The sequence below is a fragment of the Protopterus annectens genome, chromosome 11.part0 (genome assembly GCF_019279795.1).
Source record: "Protopterus annectens isolate FY-2018-M chromosome 11.part0, PAN1.0, whole genome shotgun sequence".
NCBI classification, from domain to species: Eukaryota; Metazoa; Chordata; order Ceratodontiformes; family Protopteridae; genus Protopterus; species Protopterus annectens.
This window is the reverse complement of record NC_056745.1, coordinates 329,938,700-329,953,082: the sequence shown is the minus strand read 5'-3', so window position 1 is coordinate 329,953,082 and position 14,383 is coordinate 329,938,700. Positions and strand designations below refer to the sequence as shown.

Below are 14,383 nucleotides of genomic sequence, written 5' to 3'. Positions count from 1 at the left end.
GTTGTTACCTCACAGCAAGAGGTTCTTCCGTTCGATTCTTGACTTGGCTTGGGAGTGCCTTCTGTGTGGAGTCTGCATGTCCTCCCGGCGGTTGGGTGCGTTCGAAAGACATGCGTGCGTAAATGGGCGTGCCTTCGTTGAAGGTTGGGCGTTGAGCTGGCACGCGGCGTTACGTAAAAATGTACTGCCAATCATTAGCGGACTGGAGTTCCGCTATGGCGACCCCTTACTGGGAAAAGCCAAAAGACAAACAACATTAAGTGTAATTCATCATCTTTTCTCCAGAAGTCACCAGTTTTAAGAGGGATTAAGAGGGATGAAGCTAAAATTATATAATATTTAATATAATTTTTAAAAGGTAGAGGCGTTTTTACCGTTTGCTAATAGTTTTCAATAATTAGCTTACTTAATGGTAATTTATTGACATGCTTAATTTGTGTATAAAAGGGATGTTATTTGATTTATTCACTTTTTGTGTGAGGAAGGTGAGGCAAGGTCCTTACCGAAAGTGCTTACATTAAACATTTTTTGTTTATCTGCCAGCTCTTAATGGTGAGTGCATATGTGAATTTTTTTTTTTTAACTAATGCCTGATGCACATTCATTTATTTAAAATTTGGTTTGTTTAGTGTAATGTGGATGTATTGCGTATTAAGTAATCTGTATTTGTTTTTTCAGATTATTTGATTTCTTAACTAAATTATAGTTAACATTTTCTTTTGATGTTTTAGGCCATAGAGCATACATTCCATCGAAGAACGATGGTCGTTGCAGATTCTGTTTCACACATTTCACAGAATTTACAGTTCCAGGCTCTAAATGCAATTGCTACTGCTAAGGTATGAGACCCTGTATTGATGCTAAGTCCTAGTATTTATCTCTTAGGGCTACAATATGTTTTTCTTCAACAGAATGAGAGCAGTCATATTTGGTTGTGCAAAGCTTACTTGCCTTGATTTAAAAAAATAATAATAATAATGCTGTAAAACTGATGCAGGGTACTGCATAAAATTATCACCTTGAGTAGCTTTACTTTTAGTACAGACCATGAGCTGCTTCATTTCTCTTTGATCTTCTGGTGCTGTGGTCATATTGTATGTAGAGGTGCCGCACCCTGTGTTCTACTTCCATGCTACATCCTTTGATTACATTGTAGTTCTCATGGTAAGCAGAAGAATAATGGAGCATCTTAGCAGAGTGATGTATGCTTCCTCAGATAATCTCAGCACCTGCAATGGTGCTGGCTTTGGTGACCTGTGCGCAACGCTACTGTGTTACAGCAGGCTCTTCACCAGTCTTTTAACTCATTGATACTGCATCATCCAATCTGCTTTTCCCAAGTAAGGATATACACCGTTGTTCATTCCTCTTTCAGACTGATAGCATTTGTCACAGTTACAATGTGTGCTTAATTTCTGCATCTATTGAAAATTGACTGCTCACCAGTCTGTAATTCTAGTAGTAATGAATGTCAGACTTCCTGGAACACAGGCACAGATTCCTTATAACACACAGGATATACCACTATGTAGTGAGGAGCTCAGGAGGATATTTGGGTAGATAGGATCAGTTTGACTTGCATATTGTGTGCGCCTGTTTTAAATGGAAAGAAGGAATGCCAGGATGCAGATGTACAGTGGACATCTTTCTCAGGCTAAGGCCAAACATTCTTTGCTTCTTTTTTATTTTTTCATTTCCTTGATGTTAGTCATTTTAGGGGGTATCATAACTTTGGTCACTACACATCAGTCCTGTGACCTGACTTCTACCTCCATTATATCCGTTATACCTCCCTCAGACAGGGAAGTCCTGTCATATCCTTACCTGACATAGAGAGGAAGGACAACTATTTGGGGGTCCTCATTTCTAATCCAGTATCAAAGAGGGGAATTTTTCTCTTTTTTTTCCCAAACATCTTTATTACATTTTCACATATGACAAAGGCATTCTTAAATTTATATAAATGAAAAACATATAAAATGATACTACTTTAGTTGCAGTTTACATTGCATAAACCACTGAAACAACTGTAGTTGCAAACATTATACATCACTTATAAACCATCCAGCCATTGCCAGTTAAGCATTATATGGTTCATTCAAATCCTGCCTCTTAAACCTTGTTCCTGTTCTGTATATCTTGTTCCCACAATTTCCTATGTAGTTTTCTCCTTCCCTTTTCTAAAGATCCCAATTCCAGTTGTTTTATCTCTGTTACTGTATTCACTACTTCTAGTAAGGTTGGTCTAGACTGATTTCCATTTTCTAGTAATTGCTTTTTGGCAGCCACCATAATTAGACTCAACAAGGCTTTACTATGTTTAGGCAATTCTGATTGTGTAACATAACTCAAAAAAGTAATCTCCCCAATCAATCCAATCTGCTCACCCAGCATCTCAGACAGAGTGATCTACAGGGAATCCCTAAAGTCTGCCAGCTCATTATACTCCCAAAAAATATGTTCTCGTCTACCTCTTTCCTGCCTATCACACCTGTAACATTTGCTATCCACCTGAGGAAAAATTCTTTGGAGTCTACTTGGGGTATAAAAATACCTATGTAAACACTTCCAGGCAAAGATCCTAAATTGTCTAGATTTGGTTGCTTATTTAGGAGCTATACATACATCCCTCCATTGTCCCTTTGTGAATTGCTTTTCCAGTCTCTCTTCCCAATCCTTTCTAATCTCCTCTGATTGATTCTTATAATTATCATGCAGTGTTTTATATACTTTACTAATTATTCCTTTTTTAACTGCAGCTTCTTTTCTAGATTCTGTTAAAAACTCTGCCAGTACTGGTCTATCGTTTAGGAGCCCCCTATTTCTTTCTTTTTGCCTATATCCTGATATCAATCCTTGGCAGTCTCTAACCTGTAGTTCAGATAAATTTTTGGCCTCTTCCCATTCTGTTACCTTTCCTTTTCTAGTTATTTGCTCCCAGTACCTTGGTTCCTTTGCCAGTTTTCTCCAGTAAATTCCACTCCTCTTGCATATTATTTGTATCCCTGACCACAATCATCCCTATTGGGAAAATCTGTTTTCTCCATTCTTGTGCTGGTTTGGTTCTTAGAATTATGAATATATTTCTGTGTATGATTTTGGTTGTTCTCTTTGAGTCTACATCAAAAATCCCAATCTCTCCTTATTTCTTGAGCTTCCTCCCTGTGTCAGCATGGTTCCTTTCCACTTTGAATTATAGTTTTCTGCTTTTGCTATGTATAAGAGCCTTAACTGTGTTGCTCGAAAATTCCCTCTCCAATTCTAGTCCTGTTCTATTGGTAGAATGAGCATATCCTACTTGACCCTTGCTGTCTTCCCTTCCCAGATAAAATCCTTCAGCTCTTTTTTTAATTGCTATCCACAACTGTGCCTCTGGTTGATGAAAGTATGCCTGACCTGTGTGTAAGACTAAAGGGACTAAAAACATTTGAATGGCTTGTATCTTAGTATCCATATTCACGGGAATTTTTCTCTTAAGTATTATTTTGCCTCCAAGGACATGAGTGTTAATGTTTTGATGTAGAGACTGAGAGACCATACACTTAATTATGAATGGCACAGAAAGTATTTGCAGCATCTCTTCCTGTGAGTTGTGCATGTTGAAGGCGTGGTTAACCATGCTTCAGCTTCCACTGGGTGTCTGATGTAACATTCTGGTTGCCATAACTGCCCACTGAGGCGAAAATACTGGACAAAAGCTATTCATGACCTTTACCCAGTTTGGCTCCTCCATTGCATAGACTGCTTGCCAAACCTGGATTGCTGGCATTTTAGTTTGGCAGAAAACTGGAGATCCATATAAGCCTTACTTCATTTTTGTGTATGTATGTATTAGGGTGTTGCTCCTTTTCTTGTATTTAACGAAATGTAAATTCTGTAATTTTTTTCAAGAATGATGCTTTGCAGAGTTATTGTTTTATCAGATGTAAACATTGTGTGGGAAGGGTTACAGTAACTGCATTTTGATATTTAGTATATCAAATTAAGAATGCACTTTTTATTTCTTTTTATATAATTTTCACAGTATTGTTTTACTGATCCCTCATTACTTATGGTACTAATGTGCATTGTCTTCATTTTAATTTTTGACTAGCTGATGAGTTGTATGTTTATTTTTATTTTATTTTGAATATAACTGGGGTAGCTTTTGCATTTTCGTAGATTCTTGAAATGTACGTTTATTTCTGATTGGAAAATGAGGTAAGAAGAATGGTCCTTAAGTAAAGGAGGGAGAGATTCTCACAGCTTGGAACCAAGGACTGAGAAAGCATGGTCACGGCAGTGAAACCTAGTTTGGGGGGTTTGAAGAAGACGTGAGTGGCTAGCATTTCTAAGGTTGTATTTTGGTGCATCTCTAAATGGCCTGGAGGCTAGTGGGGGGAAGATATCATTCTTAATAAGTTTAAATAGTTGAAAGGTGAGTAGAAGATCATCACATTGTTTCACAGGTAGCCAGTTAATTTTTTCAATGGTTTTGCAGTGATGTTCATTTCTTGTGGAGATAGTGATGAATCTACATTTAGCATTTGAGATTAATTGAATGATGGATGCATTTCTGTTAGAGGCCACAACAATTATGTTCTCTGCTTTTTCCTAACAGTGGCTAAAATGGGTCCCCTGTATTGGTCTGCTGTTCCTCTTTATCAAACAGTACAAAAAAGAATAGAAATATAAAATGTGTTGTAATGAAGCAGTCTACTCGTATGGAGGGTTTGTTTCCAGCTATGCAGCTAAGATCATTTATCATCTCTGGCTTTGGAAGGCTTGTATGGAGGGGTGGAATGTAATGGCTGATTTGCCAGTTTGATTCACACATGGGGTCATTGGATAGGCTTAAAATGACCCATAAAGGGGAGTTAGCCTAGTACCAATCTATGGAGCTGTATCAGCTTGAGGTGAGGGGAAGTTTGGGTTGAGCTATTGCAGAGTCCCCCTGCCCAGCTTTATTCATGTGCTAACCCTGCCCCTGCACCTAACTGCAATCCTACAAATTGCCTTCTAAAAACCCTTTCCCCAACACTGCCACTGTTCAGTCAATGTGTATATCTGATGACAGTGATAGTTTTTATGTATTTCAATGACTGATCACAAAAGGAAGTGGTTTTCCTTTTGTGATCACTACATTGTGTGATATGAATTTGATTGTCTGGGAAAAGAATTTTCAGCAAGCATTTGTGTTATGTATTAAAGGTGTATGTGTGTGTGAGTGTGTGTGTATATATAAAATAACTTTTAATTCAGAAACAAAACCACTTACATACTCTGTGTAGGTTTTGCTATGTTTTACCCTAAGCTCCCAGTCTTCAGAGTCCGACATGTCCTCATCGTCAACTCAGGCCTTGACATTCTGTTCCATCAGTCAGGTCTGGAGTCGCTAAGCACAGACCTCTGCTTCCGGTGGACGATCCTCAACTGACAGCGTACCTTCTGGGCTATAACCAACATCGTGTATTTCTTTCAAGGAGACTAGCATCAGAGTAGCAGACGTGCACAGGCCTAAGGCATAGCTACACCTAAAAAGAGCTTGCCCTCAGGTACTGTGCCTAGGCCTACTGGCTCCTGCCCCACAGGTTAATCAGCAGGATTTGGTCAGGTTGGCTGAGGGCCTTATTTCTTTGGTCAGAGGCAGGCAACCCCCCCCCCGAAACTTCAGCAAAAAGGAAAAGAGACCCTACACCTGAGACCTTTTCAGAACCTCCTGATTCAGATGAAGACTTGATCAGGAAGACTCTGTCCTTGAAGATGACCCCTTCCTCACCTCCTTTGAGGATTTGGATTCAGAAAAGGTGTTACCTTCTGCTTCACCCTCTGAGGACATTACCTTTGGGGAGACACTGCATGCCATGTGAGAGTTTTTCCAGCGGCAGGCGCAGGAATACCCACAAGCAAAAAAAGAGGGTCATGAATTTCCTTGATCTGCCTCAGTAAAGACCCTTGTTTATCCCTGTAGTTTTGGAAGTGGTAGAAGATGTCTTCATAGGATCATTTCTCAATCCAGTCTCTCTTCCCCCAGCCCATCATAAACCAGACAGGTTTTACACGGTACTAGACTCACATAAATTCCTTTTTAAGAACCCCTCTGCTGACCCGGAGATCCCCATGCTCAAAAAGAGTTAGGGCTAGTATTTCTAAAAATCCATTACCTATTTACAAAGAAAGCAGGGACCTTAAACAGATTTGGGAAGAAGGTTTACTCTTCAGCTACCCTGGCCATGAGGGTCCGCAGTTGCCAATTCTATATAATAAAATACCAGCAGAGTATTTTGGAAAGAAATGAAGCAGAATATTTCCTCCCTTGAGGACAAGCACACCTCCAAGGAATTGTTGGATCTCTGCCGTTCCAGTTCCCAGGTAGCTAGGTACTCCTTGCACTGCAGATTTAATGTCCTAGAGGTATCCTCCTGAGCTGCCATCTCTGGTTCAGTCACAAGAAGGCATGCTTGGCTTAGGAAACAGACATTACCAGAACATGGCAATTGTAAACTGTTAGATGCACCCCTGTATAAGGACTCCCTTTTTGGACCAAAGGTTGAGGCAGTATTAAAAAAGATGGAGGATAAAGCAAAATCCATGCAAACTGTCAGATTTCCTCCAAGTCCAGCCACCTAGCAGTAGGAATTTTCCCACGAAGCATTGGTCCCTTCTCTCCCAATCAAAACCCAGTCAGAGAAAATCCTGAAGAGAATGGAACGGCCTCGTATGCAACAGTAGCAATTGCAGAGGTCCTCAGGAACACCCAGGCTGGGGAGTTCTAGGCCACAGGTCACTAGCAGAGATCAGCAGTGACTCATCCCCCATCTAATCCCCACCCCAACCCTGGTCACGATAGGAAGAAGATTAGAAGATTTTCTCTTTTCAAGGAAAACTGGGCCCTCATCACCTCCAACAGTGAGTTCAGGAAGTAATCTCAATTGGCTACAAGTTCACTTTCAAAGAACCATTAATATTCTCAGGCTACCCCTATGTGCCACAAAACCAAAGGGCAGAGACCATTTCTCAGATTCACGACCTGTGCTCTCGGGGCTCTGTGGAACCAGTACCACTCTGTAAGATAGGAAAAGGGTTATACTCAAGACTGTTCCTGGTCCCCAGAAAAGAAGGCTCTTGGAGCCCTGTCCTGGATCTGTCCATTCCCAATCAGTCCCTCCTAGTTCCAAAATTTAAAATGCTTACTCTTCAAAAGCTTCTTCCCATGATCTCTTCTCCGGCTGTAATGGTCACCTTAGACCTGAAAGATGCCAACTTACACATCCCTGTAGAGGAATCTTTTTTGCTGTGGAGCATGTACCAGTCACTTTCAATTCTCTGCACTTCCCTTTGGGTTGTCTACTGCTACCAGGGTCTTCACAAAATGGTTGGCCCCAGTGATCGCTTTCCGCAGAACAAGAGGCATCCAAATTTACCCTTCTCTGGAAACTGCCTCATTCAGGTCACAAGTTAGTCCAGGCTCCTCCAGGATCTGGCCTGCACCCAGACCCTACTCTCTTCCCTAGAGTTCACCATAAACCTCAGCAAATCCAGCACAAACCCTTCCACCAGGATAGTTTTCCTGGTGGCTCTGATGAATTCCTCTCTCCAGAAGGCCTTTTTTCCCCAAGACAAGGCTTCCTTCTTAACCCATTACTTCCAGGACATTATGCAGATGCAGTGTCTTTCAGCCAGGGAATTCCTCAGAGCACTAGGCTACATGGCATCCTGTATACTAATGATCCCTCTGGCCAGGCTGCACATGAAAAAGCTTCAGTGGTACCTCAAGAATCTATAATGCCAGCACTCACAATTCCTGGAGATGGACATCCGCCTAATTCACTGCCTCATGGAGGAATTGGCATGGTGCGTACAAGCGTGTGCACAGAACCAGGGTCTACCCTACAGGTTCATCCGTCAGGGCCAAACCTTAACCAAGGATGCATTAGATACATGCTTCATGGAGGAATTGGCATGGTGCGCACAAGCCTGTGCACAGAACCAGGGTCTCCCCTACAGGTTCATCCCTCAGGGACAAACCTTAACCAAGGATGCGTCATACACAGCCTGGGTAACCCATTTCTGACACCTCCTATACCAGGGCAAATGGGAAGAGCAGTTCGGACACAAACACATAAAGTGGAAGGAATTGATATCAGTACAGAAGTGCTTGGTGGCCTTCAAGGATCACTGGAAACCAGGAGTCCTACTTATCAAAACAGACAACACAACAATCATGTGGTACATAAACCAACAAAGGGGTGCCCACTCCTACCCTCCTTGCCAGCTGGCAATGCAAATTTGGGAGATAGACAGTGCTATGGGGTTGCACCTGATGGCTCAGTACCTTCCTGGTGCTCAGAACACTCTAGCAGACCACTTAAGCAGACACTTAATGGAACCCCATGAGTGACAGCTGCAATGGCAAACATTTCTCAGCATAGTCCAGAAACAGAGATCCTCTCAAATAGACTTCTTTGCCACCAACAAAGTCTCAGTTAAAAAGATTCTGTTCCAGGAGAAAAGTTCACACAGCCTTGAGGACAGATGCCTTCTCCTTCCTCTGCGGCCACCTCCCCTGACTTTCCTTCCAAGGGTCCTCCTAAAAATCATGAAAGAACACAGGTCATCCTGATAGCTCCATACTGGCCCAGGCAGCACTGGTACCTCCAGCTACTAAGTTTAACCAAAGAAAAACCTTGGCAGCTATCACAGAGAGTGGATCTGCTGACTCAGGCAAATGGAAAGTTTGTGCACCCCAACCTGCAGAGTGTCAAACCCCCTGCCTGGATAATTCATCAAAAATCTACACTGAGCAATCCCTACATAGTCAGGTGCTTAGTATCCTCAGAGTCTAGATGACCCAGTACAAGGAAAACATACTCTGTCAAGTGGAAAAGATTCTCTTTTTGTGTCTGCAGCAAGGCCTCAACCCTGTCTCAGCCATCATCTCAGACATTTTGGAGTACCTGACTATCTTGCTGGACAACGGCCTATCCTTCTCATCCATTAAGATACATGCTTCTGCCATTTCAGCCCACATCCCTGCTCTTCCTTCTATCTTTTTTCACCCCCTAATGAAGCATTTCCTTAGGAGAGTGCTGCACGTCAGACTTCCCAGGAGGCAGCCCACCCCTCCTTGGGTCCTCAGCGTTGTTCTAGAAAAATTGACCTACTCTGCTTTGAACCACCTTCTTCAGCTGATTTAGAATTCTTGATCTGGAAGACTGACCTTTTACTGCTTATCACTCCAGCTAGGAGGGTCTCTGGGTTGCAAGCCGTATGGCAGTGGAACCTTTTCTTGTCTTCCACCCAGAGTTTCACTCAGAAGTAATCCTTCCTTTATACCCAAGGTGGTCACTGACACTTCTCTGAGCCAAGCCATACACTTGCCTACCTTCTTCCCTAAGCCACAGAACCAAGGAGAAAAATTCCTTCACTCCTTGGATGTACCCAGGCAACTTTGCTACTACCTTGACAGGACTAAAACTTTCAGAAAATCAGAACAACTGTTTATTTCCTTTGCCACGGGTGCTGAAGGGAAACCATTCTCCAAACAAACTATCTCCAGGTGGATCTTCCACTGTATTTCCTTTTGTTAACACGTACCACAGCAAAAAGCACCCTGATATGGTCAGGACCCACTCAACTATGGCCACTTCTATCTCCACTGCTCTTCATAGGGGAGTACCTACCAAAAACATTTTGGAAGCATCTACCTGGTCATCGGTGTGCACCTTTACGAAGTACTGCCACAAGTCTAGAGCAGGATTTGACACCGTTGTCTTGCAGGGCATTCTGTCGTCCCATTAAGGCACCTGCCACCCTCATCTCAGCTTTGGGAATCATCCCATAAGTTAGAACTGCAACTATGAAGCACAAAGAACAGTTGGGTACATTACCATAAATGTAGATGTTAAGAGTGTATTCACTGTTGCAGTCTTATTTCTCTGCCTCCAAACCCCCTTATACTCCTTACAGTAATGGCTTTTTTCTCTGTCCTCCTCTTCCAGAGGACCTTCTGCAGGGATGCTGTACAGGCCCTCTTCCCTCTAGCCTAGTCTCTTGCTTAGGGTTTATCTATGGGGCTCCTACCTTCTAGGGTCAAGAAAAAAATTATGTCATGGCATTGACTGGCTCCCTGTATACCCACTCATCCTGACATCATGGTAGGGTTCCACCAGCTCAGGGAGGATTTTTACTCTTGTGGTTGGGCTGATCAAGGGCTTCTGAAACAGGGGATCCTATAAGTCAGGACTGTGACAGTAAATACACGGGAACATCTACTACATTTATGGTAGCCTTGCTGGCTAGGCTTACGTAGGCCCTTGGGCCGATAGCCTAGTACCTACCTATGAACCTATAAGTGGACACAACTGTACTGTCATGCTATGCAGTGGTCTATCGGCCAAAGCCTAAACATCAGACAGACATATGTGACATCTTGTAGGAAAGTGATCATGTCTGTGAGACTATACCAGTGGGGAGTGTAGCTAGATGACAATGCTGAGCCTAGCGTAGGCTTGATCCTAGGCATGTCCTTGTAGGCCTTGCAGACGTCGGCTTTGGACATTTAGAGGGAGCTGCAGCTGATTATTTCTGAGGGGCCTAGGGGTGTTTCTCAAATTTTGGTCAGAGAAGAAGTGCCAACTACAATTATTGAATCCCATCTGCGGTTGGAGCCTTTTAAACTTTATAAGGCTGATGTCCCCTTAAAGAAAAGGTAGAAATTTAAGCATATTTTACCAGCTCCTAAGGACCCACAGACTGAATGTCAGAATTTCACTTGGGGGCTGTTTAATGCTTTTGATGGCTTTGGAACCTCCTCAGGGAGTTTCTGTTCCAGCTCCCCCTTGGTCCTGTACTCCCTTAAAAGACTGTGAGAACAAGATTCCTCTGAGGAAGACGTGGATTCCGATAAGGACTCCCTTGCTTACTCCTCTCAGATTCCCTCTCCTTTAAGTTATGGGTCTGAGGAAGAGGAATCTGCTAGTCCTGATACTCCTTTTGAGGAACTTTCATTTGGGGACACGATTTTTAGAATGCTGAAATTTTTTTTAAATGAGATTGTGCTCAGGTTTCTGAGGTGCAAAAAAAGGTATTATGAGCTTCTGCATAAGGATTCTCCCAGACCTTTTGCTGTCCCTCCTGTTCTGGCTGCTTTGTTGAACGCCTTTTCTAATGTTTCTAAGGCAACTGACTCTCTGCCCCCAGCCCCCAGCCCCCAAGAAACCTGATAGGTTTTATTGGATGCCTGAGAACTGTCAATTTCTGTATAAGTGCCCTTCTGCTGACCCCTCAGTGGTGTCTGTGGCTTCTGACAAGTCATCTCAGTTGCTGCCTTCTCCTAAGTGACTGCCTTCTGATAAAGATAGCAGAACCATGGAAAGGTTAGGTAAAAAGGTTTATACCCCTGCTGCCTTAGCTTTTAGGGGTGTCAATTATTAGACCCATATGTCCAGGTATATGTTGGCTCTTCTTTCCCAAGCTTGTCAGATAATTTCTGATCTCCCAGGTTCTGAAGGGAAAACCTCTGTTCTTTCCCTGTTAGGGACTTCCTCCCAGGTGGCTCATCATTCCATCAACTGCATTTATGATACAGCAGATTCTTCCTCTAAGGCTGCTGCTTCTGGTTCTGAGATGAGGAGATATTCTTGGTTTCAGCTTCAACCTTTGGCTGATGATATTAAGGCTAAGTTTATCGGTGCTCCTCTGAATAATAGATACTTGTTTGGTGAAGCTGCTGATTTAAGCCTCTTCAGATTAAGGGCAAAGTTTAAAAGGATCTTAAACATGTTTTTGTTTCTTCTGTTACTAAGTTTTGGAGAAATTACCCCAATAAGCCAGCCTTTTTTCATAGACCATCTCTTCCCTCCCCCAGTGTAAAAAAAGGTGGGAAGCACACCCCTCTTGCTAAGGCTACTCAGACTTCTGTGCACCAGAAGTCTCCTTTTCCTGGTAAACCAGGCGGTGTCTGACTATCCTATTCTTCCCAGACACATTCCTCTTTCTCTTAGCCTTTCTCTGTCTCTTCCTGTTTGGTTAAAGATTACTCAGAATGCCTGGGTTTCTGTCCATTATTTGGCAGGGGTATTTCATGCTCTGGAAATCTCCTCCCCCTTTTTATGGAAATTCCTCTGTCCCCTCAGGAACAGCTGTCCTTCTTTCCAGGGGTGTTTTGAATTCTCATGACTCAGGGTACTGTTCAGGAGGTTTCAGTTCCCCAAAGGGGGAAGGGGTTTTACTGCAGAATGTTCCTAGTGTCCAGGAAAGTGTGTGCTGGGGACCAGTAATACACCTCTCTCATCTAAACACATTTCTCAAGGTTCCGTCTTATTGAATGTTGTCCCTTCAGACTTTGTTCCCTCCTTTGCTTCCTCAGGCTTATATGGTGTCTCTGGACATCAAGGATGTTTATCTCCATATCCCAATTCATCCCCTTTTCAGGAAGTTTTTATGTTTCCTGACATTTTCAGTTCTCTGCTTTGCCCTTTGGCATTTCTACTTCTCCAATGGTATTCACCAAATGCGTCACTCCTGTTACTGCCTTTTGCAGGCTAAAGGGGATTCAAGTATTCCCTACTTGGACGACCTCCTGTTGTTAGGCATCTTCTCTAGAGATATTATTGCAAGATCTCCATTTTGCCATTTCCCTTCTAAAAGCCCTGGGGTTCACTATAAATTTCAAAATATCCTTTCTGACTCCTTCTCGGGATTATATCTTTCTGGGGTGCAGGATCCAGACTGTGCATATGCTGGCATCCTTGCTTCCTCCCAAGGCCCCAACTTTCATTTCCTTTTTTAATCCCTTCCTCCTCTGGCTTCAGTAACAGCCAGGGAATTTCTGAGAGCTCTGGGATTCAAGGCCTCCACAGTTCCTATGCTCCCTCTGACCAAATTCCACATGAAAAAATTTCATTGGTTTCTGAAGTCACTTTGGCTTCAACATGCTTATCCCCTCAAATTTATAGTTTCTCTTCTGCATTATCTCAAGAAGGTCCATTTTCCTTCTGGATGTGTGATTTGCTTCTTTACTCCTTGCAGTGGCGTTCCTTTTGGAGCTCTCTGGGGTGATATGTCCGGACGTCACCTTTATGCTCTAAGATTTGTGATGTACGGTGTACCTTAAAGCAACCTAAGGCTTTGGTGTACTAGTTGGATGTCGGGCCCTTTTCAGGGGATCCCTGTTATAAAGACCACCAAATTATCACTGTCTTTGAGATGCTCAAGAACACCGAGTCCTTCCCTGCCTCCAGTTTCTGCCTGGATGACTCTTGTTTTGGCGATATGTAAAGACTCATGAACTCCAGCATAGAATGACTTCATCCCTCAATCCCTTCTGTCTGAACTGCTTCGCTTTTTATTTGGGGAAGAAGTACAAAGGGCCCTGGGTCATCTCCCACTCTCCCAAACAGTAATCGGGTATGGCGGCGTGTACCATCAGTCTGAGTTCATAGTTAAGCATGAAAGATTTAACAAAAAAAAGTAGCTTCCATACTTTAGTCTATACTTGTTTGTATGACTAGAGTGATTTTTGATAGCTAAATAGTATCTCTTTTTCTGCTGTATATCTTATTCAATTTGTGATTTTTCCATAGTTTTATTTTTGCCTACTGGTATTTGTTTATGAATGCAGAAGAGAAATGGGCCTGTATGAAGCTAGATCTGCTGGATCTTTACCCTCTTTAGGTGTTAAAGCTACTACCGCTTTCTTGCAGGAAGTAAGTAGACAGCTGAGTTCTTAGGTTAAATAACTCCTTCCTTCTATCTACATGTCTGTTGCAGGGAGGAAGATGGAGCTGTTCTACATCAGGTAGTCTGGCTTTCTCCATACTGGGACTGTAATGGCACATCATAGGAGGTTTAATAGGCTATTGGCCCTGAGACCCTTATAAGCCTAGCCAAGAGTTTTGTCCATGTTTGGACAAGTCAGCACCCAAACCCCTGTACAGCAGGGATGCAAGTTTGGTGTGAGAGGGCCCTGCCAGTACACTTTGTAATTGTATGCTATAGTGGCTGGTATCCACAATCTGAGAACCTTCAGACATTCCTTCCTTCCCCTGTTGCAACTCGCTTAATTCCCAGCATCTTTGTAATTTTTTTCCTTCCTCTAACTCCCTTCTCCAGCATGTTGAAATCACATTTTGAGTTGGGCATGCAGTGAGAAGTAACATTGGGTATGTGCCCCACTCTGTGCCACTTGCCAGACATGCCTGCTCTGTTCTTTTGCCCCTTCCTCCCGGCTGGTGTTTTTCTCCCCTCTGAAACTATAAGAGAAATGACCAACATGCTCCCTTTCCCTAGAATAGGCGTGCATATCCCCTCTGCCTGCTCTTTCCAGCATCCAAACCACAACAGGTCACTTGGTTTAAGTATAAAGGAATGATTGTCTTTAAACCTTGATGATATTCTTTTG

The 14,383-nt window shown here is 42.8% G+C and overlaps 1 protein-coding gene across 1 annotated transcript in view; it reads left to right on the top strand.

Annotated features, from left to right (window-relative positions):
- WASHC4 (WASH complex subunit 4) overlaps window positions 1-14,383 on the top strand; it is a 1,952,913-nt gene that overhangs the window by 981,116 nt on the left and 957,414 nt on the right. Inside the window, exon 20 of the mRNA XM_044087827.1 lies at window positions 732-839. Coding sequence (XP_043943762.1) covers window positions 732-839 — 108 coding nt within the window. The remainder of the gene's footprint in view (window positions 1-731; window positions 840-14,383) is intronic.